This window comes from Daucus carota, chromosome 4 (assembly GCF_001625215.2).
Source record: "Daucus carota subsp. sativus chromosome 4, DH1 v3.0, whole genome shotgun sequence".
Classification (NCBI taxonomy): Eukaryota; Viridiplantae; Streptophyta; class Magnoliopsida; order Apiales; family Apiaceae; genus Daucus; species Daucus carota.
In genome coordinates, this window is record NC_030384.2 from 48,074,541 (window position 1) to 48,094,335 (window position 19,795).

The 19,795-nt window shown below is 36.3% G+C and overlaps 4 protein-coding genes across 4 annotated transcripts; 3 read left to right on the forward strand and 1 right to left on the reverse strand.

Moving 5' to 3' along the window:
• The first annotated feature begins 749 nt into the window (after positions 1 to 749).
• LOC108217494 (uncharacterized) lies at positions 750 to 3,521 on the forward strand. Its single transcript, XM_017390322.1, has one exon. The coding sequence runs from the start codon at positions 750 to 752 to the stop codon at positions 3,519 to 3,521; it is 2,772 nt and encodes a 923-aa protein (XP_017245811.1).
• Positions 3,522 to 4,146: 625 nt separating this feature from the next.
• On the forward strand, positions 4,147 to 6,567 carry LOC108217495 (uncharacterized). Its single transcript, XM_017390324.1, has one exon. The coding sequence runs from the start codon at positions 4,147 to 4,149 to the stop codon at positions 6,565 to 6,567; it is 2,421 nt and encodes an 806-aa protein (XP_017245813.1).
• Positions 6,568 to 7,994: 1,427 nt separating this feature from the next.
• On the forward strand, positions 7,995 to 10,781 carry LOC108217496 (uncharacterized). The gene has a single exon (XM_017390325.1). The coding sequence runs from the start codon at positions 7,995 to 7,997 to the stop codon at positions 10,779 to 10,781; it is 2,787 nt and encodes a 928-aa protein (XP_017245814.1).
• A 2,133-nt stretch (positions 10,782 to 12,914) lies between these two features.
• Positions 12,915 to 14,000, reverse strand: LOC135152318 (MYB-like transcription factor EOBI). Its single transcript, XM_064092221.1, has 3 exons — positions 13,892 to 14,000; positions 13,661 to 13,790; positions 12,915 to 13,386 (listed from the first exon to the last, which is right to left on the reverse strand). The coding sequence occupies exons 1-3, from the start codon at positions 13,998 to 14,000 to the stop codon at positions 12,915 to 12,917; spliced, it is 711 nt and encodes a 236-aa protein (XP_063948291.1).
• Positions 14,001 to 19,795: the final 5,795 nt, after the last annotated feature.

Consider the following 19,795-nt stretch of genomic DNA (forward strand, 5'->3'; position numbering starts at 1 on the left):
AACAAAAAAATTGTATTTTTGCAAATCTTCTAAGAAAACAGATATGTTTTTGTGAAAAACCTAAAAGTAAAATGTGTTTATGAAAAAAAAAATAATCCTTTTTTAGGACTAGACCCACAATACGATTGTTTTTGGTAAAATTCTGGTTCTCAATCTCACATCAAGAGACAAAAGAAATGAACCGTAATCATAAATATTATTGCTAATCCATGAAATTTCACTTATCAGAGTTGACGTCTCAAAATAAAAACCCAAAAAATTAGCATGTACTTTTTCAAGGAGTCCCGAAAAAGACAACTCACAAAAATCTCAAATTCAAATTGTTAAAAATCGGCGATCCATCAGAAACATCTCATAAAGTTAAGACCCTACAATATTTCCAATATATAAACAAACCATTTTAATTTCAGATCCCTAATTAGCAGTCCCGAACCAAATTAACAACCAGTTCATCATATTAAAACTCTTCTTTATAAAATAAAATCCCCAGTTCTAGTTAAAACTTTTTCATTCAGTGGGATAATAATTCACGTCCATCATTTTCTAAAGACTTTTCTGAGTTTATTGATTTTAAAAGTCACAAGCCACACAATTAGCACAAGACTTCTCAGTTGACTTGGCACATCCATGCCTCTGAATTCTAAGTGCCCTCACTATATATGCAACTAAAATGCTAGACATTTTTTAAGTATCTACACTCATCTTTCTTGTATTGTGAATTTTCTTTCATGATTCATCTTTGTTAGAACATGAAAATGATGTTCACAAGTGTTTGCCAGCTTGCATGGCCTCAAACTTGTTTAGTTTTGTTGTTAATTCTGTATAATTTAACGATATCAGCAAGTAAATCATCAGTCTCTTACTCGAAGCACTGTGATTCTGTTGTCCCGGAGGCAACTTCAACCGGTTATGCTAATTTTGCTTTTCCTTATCTGGAAACAGTACGTTCCTCGTTCACTGGTGGCGAAAGAATTTTAGGAAACTCAGGTTACAGTTATCCATCATCTTTCGATTTTCACACCTCAAAAAATGTCTATGCAACAGAAACTCAGGGGGTTTACAAGATTGAAGCAGAGATGAGTTTCAGGGTGTATAATGATGTGTATTATCCTCAAAGTAATGTGACTGCTGGGATACCACCTCGACGTCGTAGGAGGTCAGGGAGGTTGAAGTTCTTGCTGCATGGATTCTGGTCAGAGGCCTCTGGGAGAGGTTGTTTTGTTGGATCTGCTTCTTGGCACTCCAGTCAAGGTGAGCCTCTCACTCTTGAAGCTATGTTTAATATGAACTATTTCAAGGATTCGACGTATTCTAATAGTTTTGTAACTGGAAAGTTGGAGAGTTTGAGTCATGAAAATGATGAGGGTTATTTTGAACCGATTTCAATATTGTCTTTTCCTCAAGTAAAACAGTATGAGTACAAGTTGATATCTGAGGAAATTGCTAGAGGTTTTGATGTTGATGTTAAAAAAGGCGAGGTCCTTGATTCACACCCTGGATATATATGTTCATTGTTTAGCATGGAATATGTTCCTTTTGATTTGGAGTATGCAAGCAATTGCAGTAGTTCTATCAAGAACTGTTCTCCAGTAGACAGGGCTCTTGGATATATGCCTACTCATATAGCCTTGTATTCCATTCAATGCCCTGAATACGGAAACAAGATGCGTTTTCTGGTACAATTTACTAATAGCGCCTATATGGGGAGGTATGCGATGTTTAATCCAAATTCAACATTAGTTGGGGAAGGATTGTGGGATGAGAAAACAAATTCTCTAGTCATTGTTGGTTGCAGGATATCTTCAACTTCTTTGGGAGATGTTCGTGTTGGGGATTGTTCATACCGGTTGAGCCTGTGGTTCCCTTCGGTATGGTCAATTAAAAACAGAGACAAAGCTGTGGGACAGATTTGGACAAATAAGACTTCAGAAGATTTAGGTTACTTTGGCAGGACCAAACTCAGGAGTACGAGTACTTATGGGTACCTGAATGTTCCTGGATTGAAGTACGAATACACTGGAATCGAGAGGATGAGCAAGTTATGCCCAAAGAAGGCAGCAGGTAGAGGGAAGAGATACCCACGAGGACAGTCTTATGACATGAGGTTTGACATGTCTGTGAAAGAATTTGCTTGGGGTGACGCAGAACCCTTATTCGTAGGCAATAAATCCTATGCACATTCTCCTGTGTACATATCAAACTCAAGATGGGGAGGTTATAGGGAAATTGTGGAATCTGAAGCTGAAGTTGAAGATGCTGATAACGTTCCAGTGAATGTCAGTTACAAGTTGAGGTTTTACTCAATGGGCGATGACAAACTAGGAGCTGGCCGTTCATCTTTGAATGCGTCCTTTGATTCAAATGGCCAGTTGGTTATATCTGCTGAAGGAGTTTATGATGCTGGAACAGGATCCCTTTGTATGGTTGGCTGTAGAAATATGGGCTTTAACCATTCAGCAGATTGTGATATTGTTCTGAATTTCCAGTTCCCTGAATCAGAGGGGTCTAATGGAGGTTATATCAAAGGTAGCATGAAGAGCACAAGAAAACAAAGTGATCCTCTTTTCTTTGAGAAGTTATCCATTACAGCTACCTCTTTCTCTTCTTCTCAAGCACAACGATCCATATGGAGGATTGATTTAGAGATCACAATGGTCTTGATCTCAAACACCCTGGCGTGTTTGTCAATTTGTTACCAAATCTACTATGCGAGGAAGTACCCCAAAACCCTTTCTTATATCTCACTTGTTATGCTAGTGATACTCACGTTGGGGCACATGATCCCTCTTGTGCTAAACTTTGAAGCCCTTTTCATGCCAAAGCAAGATACACGGTATATGTTGCTTAATAGTGCTGGATGGCTTGAAGTGAATGAGGTGATTGTAAGAGTTGTTACAATGGCAGCCTTCCTCTTGCAATCTCGTCTCCTCCAATTAGCCTGGACTGCACGACGATCAGGTGAGAGCAGTGAGCAGGGCATATCAGTTTCAGAGAAAAAGACTTTATTAGTTTCTTTGCCAATATACATAATTGGTGGATTGATTGCTTTTCTTGTGAACTGGAAGAAGAATTACTATGCCAATGCACCGTCTACATTTGACTATTCACAAACGCAGCAACAACATACACTCTGGGGGGACTTAAGATCATATGCTGGCCTCATACTTGATGGCTTTCTCTTCCCTCAAGTCCTGCTCAACATATTTCAGATGTCGGAAGAAAGTGCTCTGTCCATGCCTTTTTACCTTGGAACAACATTGGTTCATGCAGTGCCTCATGCCTATGATCTTTATCGAGCCAACAACTATATTCCAGCCAATGCCATGCGCGCTTTTACTTATGTTTATGCAGATCCTAGTGCAGATTTTTACTCTGCTGCTTGGGATATCATCATTCCACTTGCAGGTCTGTTGCTTGCTGCGATCATATATCTGCAGCAAAGATATGGTGGCCGAGTTATCCTTCCCAGGAAATTCAGGGAGCTGGAATTATACGCAAAAGTGCCAGTAGTTGACTCCTAAGTGGCCTAATAATGTATTGCTGCAGGTTTCTTTGAGTTTTTAACATGAACCTTGTCATATAGCTATGCTTGTATGGTTTCTAGTCTCTGAATATTGTTGCATTTCTGTTTGATCATGTGGTATCTTACATTACATGTATGCATATCTATTTAACTGCTGCAAAATTCTTCAAAGTTATCATAATTTATTGCACTTTACCAGGGACTCGTAAATTACAAAAGTTGACTTTCTCTGTTCATTATAAAACTCATCTTCATTTATTTAATTTGTCAATAATCATCGTGTGGAATATTTCGAAGTGCCTGCGTTTGGAAGTTGCTTCCAGTTTCCAATTGACCATAGTTTCCAGTTCTTTTAGCAGAGATGCAATTCAGAACCAACCAGCAACTATAACTGGCATTCAGTTTGATAATGATCAAGTAACATGTCTAATACTAAAACGAATGTCTCGGCAAGTGTACTTATCTAAGTACAACTTGGCACGAGACGATCAGTTGACTTGTTACATCTATGGAGTATACATCTGTCTATGCGCGCCAACTCTGTAACTGAATTCTACTTTTCTTGAAAATTATACACTCTTCTTTCATTGAAGGTTTTCAGATATCCTGATTTGCTACAAGTAATGTCAAGTTTTTGGCAATGTGCATCGCCTCATACTTGTATATTTGTCTTGTTAATTTTGTTCAAGATTACGACTTCTACAAGTAAATCATCATCAGTCTCATATTCTGAACAATGTGCTTCTGTTATCCCTGAGGCAACACCGACAACTTATGCCTATGTTACCTTTCCTAGTCTGCAAACATCAACTTCATTTTTTTCCGGTGTTGAAAGAATTTTTGGCAAGAATTCATCACAGGATTCGCCAATTTCTTTTAACTTTCAATCCTCAAGAAATGTCTATGCAACAAATAGTCCCGGGGTGTACAAAATTGATGCGGAGTTGACTTTCCAGGTGTATAATCATATGTATTTTCCAGCAAGCAATTCATCTGATGGGAAATCATCTCCTCGTCGCAGGAGATCTGGTATATTGAAGTTCGTGCTAAGTGGTTTTTGGTCAGAGTCCTCTGGGAAAGGTTGTTTTGTTGGAGATGCTCCGTGGTACTCGAGTGCAGGTGAGCCTCTTGATCTTGAAGCTGTGTTTATGATAAAGTATTCCAAGAGCTCAATTTATTCTAATGGTTTTGTATCTGGAGAGTTAAAGAGTTTGAGTCATCTAAATGATGAGGCTTATTTTGAACCGATTTCAATATTGTCTTTTCCTCGAGTAAATGAGTATGAGTACCAGTTAATATCTGAGGAAACTCTGAGAGGTTTCTATGTTTTTGAAGATGATGAAAAATATTCGGTTCTTGGCTCACACCCTCGAACAATATGCTCATTCTTTGACAGAAACTATGTAACTTTTAGATTGGAGTATGCAAGCAGTTGCAGTAGTTCCTTGAAGAGTTGTTCTCCACTTGACGGGGTTCCTGGAATTAGGCCTACTTATGTTTCTTTGTACTCCATTCAATGCTATGAGTGCGGTAACAAGATGCGTTTTTTGGTACAACTTACTAACAGGAGCTATGTTGGGAGGGATGATATGTTTGATCCCAGCACAACATTAGTAGGGGAAGGAATGTGGGATGAGGCCAAGAATCGTCTAGTCATTGTTGCTTGCAGGATTTTGAGTTCTGGTTCTTTGGAAGATACACGTGTTGGGGACTGTTCATTCCGGTTGAGCCTGTATTTTCCTTCGTTATGGTCACTTAAAAACAGAGAGAAGGCTGTGGGACAGATCTGGACAAACAAGACTGCACAAGATGTAGGGTACTTTGACAGAATCAAATTCAGGACTTCTGATGCGTACATTAGAATTCCTGGTTTTACGTATCAGTATACTGAAATCGGGAAGGTAAATAAGCTATGCCCAAAGAAGGCATTAACAAAGGGGGAGAGTTTCCCAAGTGGAAAGTCTTCTGCTATGAGGTTTGATTCGTCTGTGCCAAACTCTGCATATTTTGTTTGGAATTCTGCAGCACCTGTCTTCATAGGCAATGATCTGTATGCAGAATCCAGAGTTCAGTTTGAAAATGTTGTTTCTGATAATGCTCCAATGAATGTCAGTTACAAAATAACTTTTTCACCAGCTCGTGGTCTCATTTTGGAACCTGGCCTTTCTTCACTGAATACATCTTTGGATTCATACGGTCAGCTAATCATCTCTGCTGAAGGCGTTTACGATGCTGGAACTGGCTACCTTTGTATGGTAGGCTGTAGAGATCTACCTTCCAACAATTCCCTGGACTGTGACATAGTACTGACTTTCCAGTTCCCTGGATCAAGCAAGACTAAAGAAGGTTTTATTAGCGGTAGCATGCACAGCACAAGGAATCAAAGTGACCCTCTTTTCTTCGAGCACTTAAACATGACAACATCCTTTTCCATCAGTTCTGAATCACCGCGGTCTATATGGAGGATTGATTTAGAGACATCAATAGTCTTGATCCCGGACACAGTTGCTTGTATCTTTGTTCTTTTCCAACTCTACCATGTGAGGAGGTACCCTGATACCCTTCCTTCTGTTTCACTTCTTATGCTTGTCATACTTACATTGGGGCACGTGATCTCTCTCGGGTTAAACTTTGAAGCCGTTTTCATGACAAAACGGAATACATATAATACAATGTTCATTAGTTCTGGATGGCTTGTAGTGAATGAGGAGATTGTAAAACTGATTACACTGGCTGTCTTCCTCGTGCAATCTCATCTCATCCGATTAGCCTGGACTGCACGACAATCAGGTGAGAATAATCCACAGGCCATATCAGCTGCCGAGAGAAAGACTTTTATAGTGTTTTTGCCACTATACCTAGCTGGTGGATTGATTGCCTTTTTTGTCAACTCGAACAAGAATCCCTTTGGCAATGCACCGCCTACATTTGACTATCCACAAGCTCACCGCCATCAGCATAGAGCCCGGGGCGATCTAAAGGCATACGCCAGCCTAATCCTTGACGGCTTTCTCTTCCCTCGAGTCCTTCTTAACATGTTTTAGATAACAAGGGAAAGTTCTCTGTATAAGCCTCTCGAGCTAGGAACAACATTTGTTCATATAGTACCTCACGTCTGCAATATCTACCTAGACTATGACCATGTCATGCGCACTTATATATTTGCAAAGCCTGGTGCAAATTTGTACCCTGCTGCTGGGGATATCATCATTCCCCTAGGAGGTTTGCTGGTTGTTCTGATCATTTTTCTGCAGCAACGATATGGTGTCCGAGCTTTCTTCCGTGTGAAATTCAGGAAGTTGGAATGATATGTAAAAGTGCCTGTAGTTGGCACCTGAATGGCCTCATGATAACCCTGATTCCATGTTTCACAATTTCGCAGATTTGTATTGTTGCAGCCTTTCATTTTTCTAAGATTTTACGGCATTGTATTGTTTTCTGATTATCCGATATCTCAGCCAGCTTTCACGCAACTCGACTAATTCGGAGAACTGCTTATACACTCCTGCTCACCAACCTACTATTATATTGTTGTAGGTTTTCAGTTTTCTAAAATTTTATCGCACTGTAGGATTTCATATCCAAATATTGTTACATTTCTGTTAAATAAAAAACCATGTTATAAGAGATTCCATATCAAGGTAATCCGGTCAGCACTTACGTCAAGTGGCTGGCAAGTCTTGTTGGCATTCAGCATGAAGCCGAATCTTCCGTCTATACTGTGTCAAACTAAATATAAAATATAAAAGTATTTTTTTCTTCATATTTTAATGAACACAGAGATTAAATTAAGATCTGCAGTACCCAGAGTTGATAAAGTCAAGGATGAAGGAGCAACGGCAATTGCATGTTACGGGTTACTCCGTCACTGACGCTGAAATGTATAAATTTAAGACCTAGGTTCAACACATATTTTAAAAAATTTATAAATTGTTTTTTTTAATTTTTTTCTTCTAAATAAAAATTTGATATTTAATTTTTTATTAAAAAATATTTTTAAAATATAAGTTATACAATTATATGTTATAAAAATTATAAAATACGTGTCAAGTTCGAAAATTGTATAAAAATTGCCGGAGACATTAGAAATCTGACCAATTTACACAAATTTTCATATCAGGGAACAATTCAATAGCTTGAATAGTTTCTTTTTATAATATATATTACGAAAATAGTTGCGGAAAATATTTCAGGACATATCAGGAGCAAAACCGAATTGATATTACTATTAGCGAATACTAACAATTTCTATTAACTGAAATTATATCATGGGGTTTAGTGGGATAATAATGAAAGCCCTGATTTTTGAAAGCCATTAAAGTCACACACTCACACCCAACAATAAGCACAAGACTTAGAAGTTGACTTGCAAGTTGCAACTATAGATGATAGTCACTCCACGTCTATAACTGAATACAACTACACACTCTTGTTATTTTGTGAAGGTTTCACAAGCACATCTTGGTTAAAAATGAAGTTGATGAGCCTTTTACAATCTTCATGGCCTCGTACTTGTGTACTTTTCTTCCTGATTCTGCAAAAGTTTACGATTTCGACAAGTAAATCCTCATCAGTCACTTACTCTCAACAATGTGCTTCTGTTGTTTCTGAGGCCACTCCAACAACTTATGCAGATTTCACCTTCCCTTTTCTGAGAACCTCGACTTCGTATTTAACAGGCGGTGAAAGAATCCTTGGCAAGAACTCATCCCGCAGTTCTTTTGCTTCTTTTAGCTTTCGAACCTCAAGAAGTGTATATGCAACAAATAGTCCCGGAGTTTACAAGGTTGATGCAGAGTTGACTTTCCGGATGTATAGTAATATGGTGCTAAATTCTGTGAGCAATTCAAGTTATGGAAGATCATCTCGTCGTCGTGGGAGGTCAGGGAGATTGAAGTTCTTGCTACATGGATTCTGGTCAGAGTCTTCTGGGAAAGGCTGTTTTGTAGGATCTGCTCCTTGGTACTCAAGCAAAGGTGAGTCTCTCAATCTTGAAGCAAAGTTGATTATTAGTTATTCCAGGAGTACTTCTATATATTCTAATAGTTATGTAACTGCAAAGTTGGAGAGCTTGAGTGATTTAAATGATGAGACTTATTTTGAACCGATTGCAATACTGTCATTTCCTGAAGTAAGTTATTATGAGTACAAGTTGATATCTGAGGAAGCTTTGAGAGAATTTCATGTGGTTGATGCTAGAAAAGGTTCGGTTCTTGGTTCACAACCTGGAGAAATATGTTCATTGTTTAACAGAAACTATGCTACTTTTAACTTGGAGTATGCACGTAGTTGCAGTGGTTTTGTGAGGAATTGTTCTCCGCTGAATGGGGTTCTTGGGTATATGCCTACTTATGTTTCTGTGTATTCTATTCAATGTCATGAATTTGAAAATAAGATGAGGTTTTTGGTACAACTTAGTAACAGGAGCTATGTTGCGAGGTATGAAATGTTTGATCCCAGTGCAACGTTAGTAGGGGAAGGATTGTGGGATAAGAAAACAAATTCTCTAGTCATTGTTGCTTGTAGGATTTCAGGTTCAAATTCTTTTGGGGAAGCTCGTGTTGGGGATTGTTCATTCCGGTTAAGCCTGTATTACCCTTCAGTATGGTCAATTAAGAATAGGGACAGAGCTGTGGGAGAGATTTGGACAAACAAGACTGCACAAGATGTAGGGTACTTTGGCCCGATCAAATTCAGGACTTCTGATGCATACATGAAAGTTCCTGGTTTTAAGTATGAATATACTGAAATTGAGAAGGTAAATAAGCTATGCCCAAAGAAGGCTGTGAAAAGGGGGGAGAGGTACCCGAGTGGACAGTCTTATGATATGAGGTTTGACATGTCTGTGCAGAACTCAAAGTATTTTGGTTGGGGTTTTGCAGAACCCATCTTCATAGGCAATGAATCGTACTCCTATTCTGCAGAGTTCATATCAAACTCAAGATGGGGAGGTGATGGAGCTATTGAAGTATCTGAGGTCGAGGTTGCAAATGTGGTTCTGAATAACGCTCCATTGAATGTCAGTTACAAATTAAGTTTTTCATCGACGGGTGCTGTCAAATTAGGGGCTGACCATTCTTCACTGAATACATCCTTGAATTCATACGGGCAGCTGGTCATCTCTGCTGAAGGCGTTTATGATGCTGGAACAGGATACCTTTGTATGGTTGGCTGTAGAACTCTGAGCTCCAACAATTCCAACAATTCATTGGACTGTGAAATATTACTGAATTTCCAGTTTCCAGGATCAGTCAAGACTAAAGCCGGTTTTATAAAGGGTAGCATCCAAAGCACAAGGAAACAAAGTGACCCACTCTTCTTTAGGCACTTGAACTTGACATCATCCTCTTTCTCTGTTGCTGAGGCAGAACGATCCTTATGGAGGATTGATCTAGAGATCACAATGGTCTTGATCTCGAACACACTGGCATGCATATTTGTTTCCTTCCAACTTTACCATGTGAAGAGGTACCCTAATAGTGTTCCCTATACTTCACTTTTGATGCTTGTGATCCTTACATTGGGGCACATGGTCCCTCTTGTGCTTAACTTTGAAGCACTGTTCAAGCCAAAGCAAAATACACAAAACACAATGCTAAGCAGTTCTGGATGGCTAGAAGTGAATGAAGTGATTGTAAGAGTTGCTACAATGGTGGCCTTCCTCTTGCAATTTCGCCTCCTCCAATTAGCCTGGACTGCACGTCATACTGGTGAGAATGAGCCCAGCATATCAGTTGCTGAGAAAAAGTCTATATTTGTTTCTTTACCAATATACATTTTTGGCGGGCTGGTTGCTTTTCTTGTGAACTGGAAAAAGAATTACTATGCCAGTGCACCGCGTGCATTTCACTATTCACAAGCACAGGGCCAACAACATACGCTCTGGGGGGATCTAAGATCATATGCTGGCCTAATTCTGGACGGCTTTCTCTTCCCTCAAGTCCTGCTCAACATATTTCATATGTCGAGGGAAAGTGCTCTGTCTATGCCTTTCTACGTGGGAACAACAGTGGTTCATTCAGTACCTCATGCCTATGATATTTATCGAGCTCACAACTATGTTCCTGCTCATGTCAATGGTACGTATCTTTATGCAAATCCTAGTGCAGATTTCTACTCTGCTGCTTGGGATATCATCATTCCAATGGGAGGTTTGTTGCTTGCTGGAATCATATTTTTGCAGCAAAAATATGGTGGCCGCTTTATCAACTTCAGAGAGGTGGAATTATATGCAAAAGTTCCGGTAGCAGACACCTAAATGGCCTGATAATGTATCGCTTGATAAATACAATTGACACAGATTTAAGAGCCAGAATTTTCCTCAGCACATGTTAAAGTCTTGCCTGTCAGATTCTTAACAAAGTCGATTTCTTCTCAATTTATTATCAGCGAGAGTTCATCCATCCTCAAGCTTTTTCCCAGCAAAGATCAACCTCTGCTGATCCCCTCCTTTTCCTGGATCTTAGCCTTAGAATTATCCATCGTATCAGAACTTTCGACCTCAAGAGTAATAGTCTTGCTTGCCACTAAGCGTTTTTAACAAAAATCTGCATCTGTAAAATTAGCGAACAACAATCAGAAACCACAGTAACAAAAATCACACAGCAGTCGATATCCGAAAGACAACATAGAACACATTCTTAAAGCACTACACCCCTGGAGAACAACAAAATAAACACTCTAGAAAACAATTCATAGCAATTTAACAAGTAATACAAATAGATATCAATTCTGAAAAAATCGGATCAGATCAAAACACTCAAACATAACGCAAAGCAAAACAATAACACTATAACACAATAATTGGTAGAGCGACAATATTAATGAGATACGATCATATCAATTTGAAGCGTATAACCCTGGATAACACGATTACAAGTAGCAAACCCTAGAAAATAGATCAAATTGAAAATGAACTACGAATAAAAGTAACAGACATACTTGATTTGTGAGGTGGAGAGTGTAGAGAGTGATTGAAGAAGCGAATTGCAGAATAATTTGCATGTTTATATATAGAGCGAGCTGGTGTTTTTTTGGTTTGCTTACGCCTAACGCTACGCTTCACGCGTTACACACGGTTTCTTTTTTATTTGCTTACAATTAACGCCAGGTTTCACGCGTTATGCTTACAAGTAACGCTAGATTTCACGCGTTACTGCGATTGCATAAGGTCTCTACGCGTTAACGCGCGATTTAAATGCGTTATTGCCCGGTTCTCAAATATATTTTATCATTTTAAATAATTATTTCTTACTTTGAAGAAAATAAATTAATTAGTTAAATTATGAAATTATTTGCAATGAAACATATTAATACTAAAAACATCTCAAACACCCCCAACCTAAAAAAAATCTTAACTAAAACTAAGTTAGATATATTAAAAATAAAAAATATAACCAATTTTTTAAAAATCTCGTCATCACATTATAATTGGATATCTCAATTCTTTTAATAATAATTTAAAATCTTAATTACATTTCAAGATCTTAATTATTTAATAATATTTAGTTATTGAATAGCTTTTAAGAATTTATTTGAATTGAATTCATACTTATCTGAATTAATCTATTTGATTTTTATAATTTTATTTTATTGAAACTTTTCTTTCCATTATGTGTACAAATATAGTAATATTTATTTTTACATAATACAAAATTATCTAATAATATAAAAAAAATGTTTGAATTATTTTAAGTAATAAGCCCGTTCTAAAATTAACTCTCAAAATCTATTTGAGTTTGTTAAAACCCATTAGTTCGGACCTTGGAACAGATGTTCCTCTGTGTACAATCGATATGTTTCGCAACAATGGTTGAAAATTCAGACAATTATTTGGATTCTAACGATAAAGTTGAGTATAACTGGTTTTCACTCTTTATAATCGTGCTCTTATTCGTTAATTGCCAAATAAATCTATCTAAAAAACTAACCGTGGATCGTCCACAGATCACTGGTCGGAGCTGCGGTGGCGGTAGCTCCGGTGCTACCGAGGGCAAGCCTCTCGTTGATCCAGGTACGCTCACTTATTCAAAACAATTGTAACAAAATTATTCGTTTAGATTTGCCGAAATGTAGTAATAATGTTACAATAATTATGCTCAAAAACAATTGTTAATGCTGATTTAGTTGTAACCTGTGTGGGTAATTTCAGAGGTTAAGTAAATTTGTTCTAACCATAAACAACTATTAATCCGTAATCGAGCAAAAGAATTGGACTTAAATGTTTGGTTCCTTGCATTGATAAAAAACTACGATACTTAGAAACTTAGTTTTGATATTCATAGAAAATCCCCCTTGCAACTTGAGGGAAATCCAAATTCAACAATAATGAAAAATAAACAAAAACAATCATTAAGACACCAACTGCAACTTGCGACCAAAAAAAAGAAAGTTAATAGGGGCCGAAGGAAAGCTGATCATGATCGAGAGGACCTGAAATGTTGAGCAGGTAGTCATGACCCTCCTGTTCAGGTGCAGTACTAGGAGCAGAGTGAGGAGATGGTGGAGGTAAAGGAGCATCAGGATCTTCAAGCAGCAATCTATCGATTTCTTCCATGGTCGGGATTCCAATGTCATCGAAAAAGTTTTCATCCAATTGATTCTGTGGAGGTGTTATTGAATTCCCTGTTGGTATTATTGAATTCCCTGTTATTGAATTCTTATACATCTTGTCATAGTATGCCTTAATGTAGTCCAATCCACCAATAGTAGCGACATCACCTTCATATTTTGTTGTTCCTTCAGCACCATAATTATCACTACAACTATTGACATTACTAAACTTCTTCTTCAAATGGACGTGCCAATAGTTTTTGATGTCATTATCAGTCCTACCAGGCAGTTGTGCAGCAATAGCAGACCATCTACACATACACGAAATTTAAAACCGTCAAATCCATTAACATATAACATACACATAAATGAAGAAAAACACATTTGAACCGAAATCCTTAAGTAATATTGTTTATAGTAATAGATTTAAAATAGTTGATACTTTTAAATAAGTATTAAAATCTTGTTTGACATTTTAATTAGCGGCTTTAAGATTGTGTCATTAATCTGGTTAGCTAATAAATTCTTCTCTTAACTGTCCCATTTAAGAGGCCAAAAGAATTGAGTAAATAAGAGAGCCACTACCGGTTGCCATTGAGAGCTTGATGACGGATTATTATCAAATCTTCGTCAGTGGTGAAATTTCCCCGTTTGATATTAGGGTTAAGTTGATTCAACCACCTCAATCTGCAGCTCTTACCATTCCTATGCAATCCTGGTAAATTACAAAATTAATTAGGATATATAACCAAATACAAACCCCCCAAAATGAGAGATATATTAATAGCACTATATACAAAAAAAGTACATATATACCAGTATTTTTAGAAACGGCCGTCCAATCGCCTGAACCGTGTTGTTGGATGTAAGACACCAATTTATTATCTTCTTCAGAAGTCCATTGTCCTTTCTCTGTCTCTTCCATTCTCTCAGTCGACCTCCTTAATTTCTCTTTCTCCTTCTCTTCCCTGTATATCTGTAAGAGATCTGGAAAAACTGCAGATTTGAGTTGCAGGGTGAGTGGAGGTGGTATTTATAGATACAAACCAGAAATTTTACCAAATCTTACAAAGTTAATCCTAAAAATTAAAGATTTTTTTCCTTGGGCCCACATATTATTTAATTATTATGGATTTTTATTCCTCGGCCCCATAAACATTAAAACATTATTGTATTCTAATTAATTGATTTTTCAATAACAAATCAAAATTTTTTTCTTGTTAGGTAGGGACACATACTCGTACAAGAATATGGTTCATAGAGAGGAATTTCTTTCATTCAAGAAAATTTATCATCTAACTGAAAGACATGCAAAGTATCCCCGGACGCTTATGTCTGAAATATAAGTCGCTCCACGTTATCCTACTTGAAAAAGAAAAAACTGAAGAAGTTAAAAGATTTCGACAATTAATATAAAAACTTATATTGTAGACTCTCAACCAAAGATAAATACTATGATAAAATTAAATAACATAAAATCCGATCAAATGGTATCCCTTTGACGAGACATGATAAATGAAGAAACATTATATGAAAATAAGTAATTTTTGGGAATTACTTTTTGACAATAAATAAATAATTTGATCATAAAGCGAAGAATTAAAAGAAAGTTTATGCAATATTTTAAAAAATATATGTGACCAAGACTCGAGCATCAACTACATTAATAATAAGAGATATATAGTTAAATTTTAGCTAAAAATTTAGGAAAAATAAAATTATAGGTCCCTGAACTATTGATGTTTTATTGTCTAGGTCCCTGAAAGATTCTGTTTTTTGGGTCACTTAACTTTTCTGTTTTTTTTATCTAAGTCCTTCCGTCAAAAATATTATAATGGCGTTATAATCAGAAAACTAGGGTCCTTGATATTTGTACGAATCAAAGCAATTTTGAAGGTGTTAGTGATATCCAAATTTAAAGTTCAAGTAGTCAAATTGAAGCTTGAATCACTAGTGACACTCATATGACTCCAATTTTCACAAACTAGGTTTAGCTCAAAAATTCCTAATTTGGACCATAAATTTAGGGTTCTTGATCGAATTTAGGAACCTAAATTTATGAATTTTTGAATTGGACCTAGTTTATGAAAATTGGTGTCATATAAGTCACTAGTGATTTAAACTCCAATTTGACTACTTGAACTTTAAGTTTAGATATCACTAACACCTTCGAAATTGCTTTGATCCGTATGAACATCAAGAACATCAAGAACCCTAGTACTCAGATTATAAAGGCATTATAATCTTTTTGATGGAAGGACTTAGATAAAAAAACAGAAAAGTTAAGTGACCCAAAACACTGAATCTTTAGTTCAGACCTAGACAATAAAACGTCAATTGTCAAGGATCTATAATTTAATTTTCCAAAAAATTTATTATAAATGCTAATTTAAAAGTAACAAGCCAAAGTTAATTACAAACAATAAGCAATGTTTTTTCAACAAAATGATGGTCTAGCACTTGACCTAACTAGGGATGAGAATAGTGACAAAGTAAATAGAGATAAGAATAAGGAAACTAAGATTCATCTTAGTAAAATTTCCTTGCATATATTAACAAAAAATTGTTCTCGGATATTAATTAGGGATTTTCTATGGTGTGCCCAATGGCACACAATAGTCCCTAACTCCAATAAAAATAGCCCCTTTTGATTGGTGGATGAATAATAAATGAGAATGGCCCCCCTGCATTCACATCAACTCCACCAATCAGATTAGGCCATTTTTATAGAATTTAGTGATTATTGTGTGCCCTTGGGCACACATTAGAAAGACCGTATTAATTATATACATTCACGAGAGAAATATTAAGTTCACTGGGATTGACACGGTATTTTGCAAGCACAAAACACTATGTCCTGAGGTATATGTTGAACATGGTGCTTTGCATGTGCAAACAGAATACTATGCTCTTATGTTTATTTTGAACATGGTGCTTTGCATTTGCCAAAATTTATGTTATGCTACAGAACACACTACATTCAATTGTATAATTCTTATTAGGACTTTAGAGAGGTTATAAACAACCAATTGATTGAAATGTTTTCTACATGTTAATGTCAAATACAGCGTTTCAATTTATTTACAACTATTTTGGGGAAATTTGTCCCTAAAACTGACATGTGAAAGGGGACGGAGGGAGTCCTGTACTTCATTGGATTCCAAGTCTTGAAATTAGACCTGAGGATGCCAATCAAATGATTAAGGTTAATGTTTACTTACAATGAATAAAAAGTACTCAAGTCCAGCTTAGTCAAACATATATGAGATCTTGTGCTTTTAATTCTGATACAAAGTTGTGTATTTTAAGTCATATCTAGTTTTACAGCAAGCTTAGCATACCCCAAAGAAAGGTGAAATCTTGTTACGTGATGTAATTACAATTTTGAGACTTCCTCCAAGTCACATCAGCATTACATATGATACTGAATTTAAGTTACAGCTGGACTCCTTCTAATTTCTCTATATAACTGATTTACTTACCCCTTTAGATGCACTTATACAGAGAAGAACGTCAAACTTGGGACAATGCTGGACCATGTTGGTAAATCGATGACCTCTATTGATCTTTTTTGTTAAATGCAATTTGGCATAATTCTCGAAACTAACTTGATGTTTTCTATTAGTTCACCATCTCTATGCTATAAAGATAGTATGGTTTCTTTCCTTGGTACACAAACCTATTGATTTTATAGTGAACTTCATAGTTTCTGTGGTGTATACTGCAGAAGCTTTTAGTCTTTTGGCTGTCCGAATCGAGATAGGTTGCTTCCCATAATTTTTTTTTTCTCCACTTAAAAGCAGAGTTGGTGCTTCTTCGTTCACAACCTGGACGAATATGTTCATTGTTCAAGAGACGCTATATTACTTTTAATTTGGAATATGCAAGTAGTTGCAGTACTTCTTTAAAGAATTGTTCTCCTCTGAATGGGATTCTTGGATATAGCCTACTTATGTTTCCGTGTATTCTATTCAATGTCATGCATACGGAAAAAAGATGCGGGTTTTTGTACAACTTACTAACCAGAGCAATTTTGTGAGTTATGAATGTTTGATCCTAGCACAAAATAGTTGGGGGAGGATTGTGGGATGACAAAACATATTCTCTAGTCATTGTTGCTTGCAGAATTTCCGGTTCAAATTCTTTGGGAGATGCTCATGTTTGGGGATTGTTCATTTCGGTTAAGCATATATTACCCTAAAGTATTGTCAATTAAATTCAGGACAGATTTGGACAAATAAGACTGCACAAGATGTAGGGTTCTTTGGAATGATCAAATTCAGGACTTCTGACACATACAAGTTATGCTTAAAGAAGTCTGTCACAAGGAGAGAGAGATTCCCAAAAGGACAGTCTTATGATGTGTAGTTTGGCTTGTCTGTGCAGAACTCAAAGAATTTCATTGGGGTTCTGCAGAACCCATCTTCATAGGCAATGAATCGTACATAGTAAATTTAAGATGGGGAGGCCATGGTAAACTTGCAGAATCCGAGGTTGAGACTGAAAATGTGGTTTTGGATAACGCTCCATTGAACGTCTGCTACAAGTTAAATTTTTAATGGACGGGTGATTTTAAATTGGGGGCTGACCATTCTTCACTGAATGCATATTTAAATTCATACGGGCAGCTGGTTATCTCTGCTGAAGGAGTTTATGATGCTGGAACAGGGTACCTTTATATGGTTGGCTGTAGAAATCTCGGCTCCAACTATTCGCTGGACTGTGATATATTACTGAGTTTTCAGTTTCCGGGATCAGTCAAGACTAAAGCTGGTTTCATAAAGGGTAGAATGCAAAGCACAAGGAAACAAAGTGACCCTATTTTCTTTGGGCACTTGATATCATCTGCTTTCTCTAATATCATCCTCTTTCTCTACTTTTGAGGCAAAACGATCCCTATGAAGGATTGATCTAGAGATCACAAATGGTTTTGATCTCGAATACACATTCATGTGTATTTGTTTCTTTCCAACTTTCCCATGCAAAAAAGTACCCTGATACTGGTCCTTATATCTCATTGTTGATGCTCGTGATACTTACATTGGGGCACATGGTCCCTCTTGTGTTAAACTCTGAAGCAGTGTTCATGGCAGAGCACAATACAATATATACAATGGTAAGTAGTTTTGTATGGCTAGAAGTGAATGAAGTGATTGTAAGAGTAGCTACAATGGTGGCCTTCCTCTTTGAATTTCGTCTCCTCCAAATAGCCAGGACTGCACGACATACCGGTAATTGTAACGAGCCGGGTTTATCAGTTGCTGAAAAAGACTTCATTAGTTTCTTTACCAATGTACATTTTTGGTGTGTTGGTTGCTTTTCCTGTGAACTTGGAGAAGAATTACTATGGCAGTGCACCTCGTGTACACGACTATTTACAAGCACGGCGCCAACAACTTACCCTTTGGGGGGATTTACGATCATATGGTGGCCTAAGACTAGATGGCTTTCTCTTCCCTCAAGTCTTGCTCAAAATATTTCAGATGCCAAGTGAAAGTGCTCTGTCTATGCCTTTTTGAACAACATTGGTTCATTTGTTACCTCATGCCTACAATCTTTATCGACCCAGCAACTACGTTCCTCCACATGTCAGTGGTACGTATCTTTATTCAAATCCTGGTACAGATTTTTACTCTGCTGCTTGGGATATTATCATTCCACTAGGAGGTTTGTTGCTTGTTGGAATCATATTTTCGCAGCAAAGATATGGTGGCCGAGTTATCCTTCCTAAGAAATTCAGGGAGTTGGAAATGTATGCAAAAGTGCCAGCAATTAGTACCTAATGCTTAATGACGATGTTGCTTATCTGGTTCAGTAATTTCTTAATGTATGGTTGCTGCATGTGTGCTTTTAATCTATCTCAAAATGATGTTTGTTTCTTAATATTGGTAATTTTATTGCATTTCCGGTCATTTCTACATGACCTTTGTTCGCTTTTGGAATAAAAAATTTCTTTTACTTTCTTTGATCAGCGTATCTTGATGTTTCTTTCGAGTATTTTTTTTTCAAATGTTTAGGTTTTATATTTAAATTTCTGTGGGATATTTTTGCATACTCTCTGATTAGATAAAAGATTTTCATATATGAAAAAAGCTTATCTTTTTGATATTATATTTTGGCACAATTTATTGACGTAAAAATCTTATGGAAAAAATAACAATAATATTTGATGAATTGTAGCACAAGGAATAAGAAAGCTTGATTTTTATGCTTAATTGATGTAAAATCTTATAGAATTGACGCGAATGTAGTCGGATTTTGGCATATTTTTTCTAAAATCTTGTAGATTTTTGAGAGATTTTCAAAATTATAAAATATACTAGTAAAAACATCAAAAATCACTATTATGATAAAGAAAAATTTATGTCTTTGGTTGAGTATCATCAATTTTTAAGATATTTAAAATTTTAATTCAATATCATGAGATTTTAAAAGATTATTTCTCATCCTTGTTTAATATCAAGGGATTATAATCAATTTTTTTAATATTGGTTAAATAATTTTGAGAATAACGTGAAGCAAATATATCGTTCAAATAATCAAAATATTGATTATATATTTTATAAAAATCTCAAAAAAAATTAGAAATTTCTAAAATTATAAAATATATTAATAAATCTATTGGAATTCTCTATTATAAAATTCTAATGAAAACATCACTTTTCAAGCGAGTGTATCCGATTAGGATTTTAAATGATTTTTTTTAATTTATCAAATATG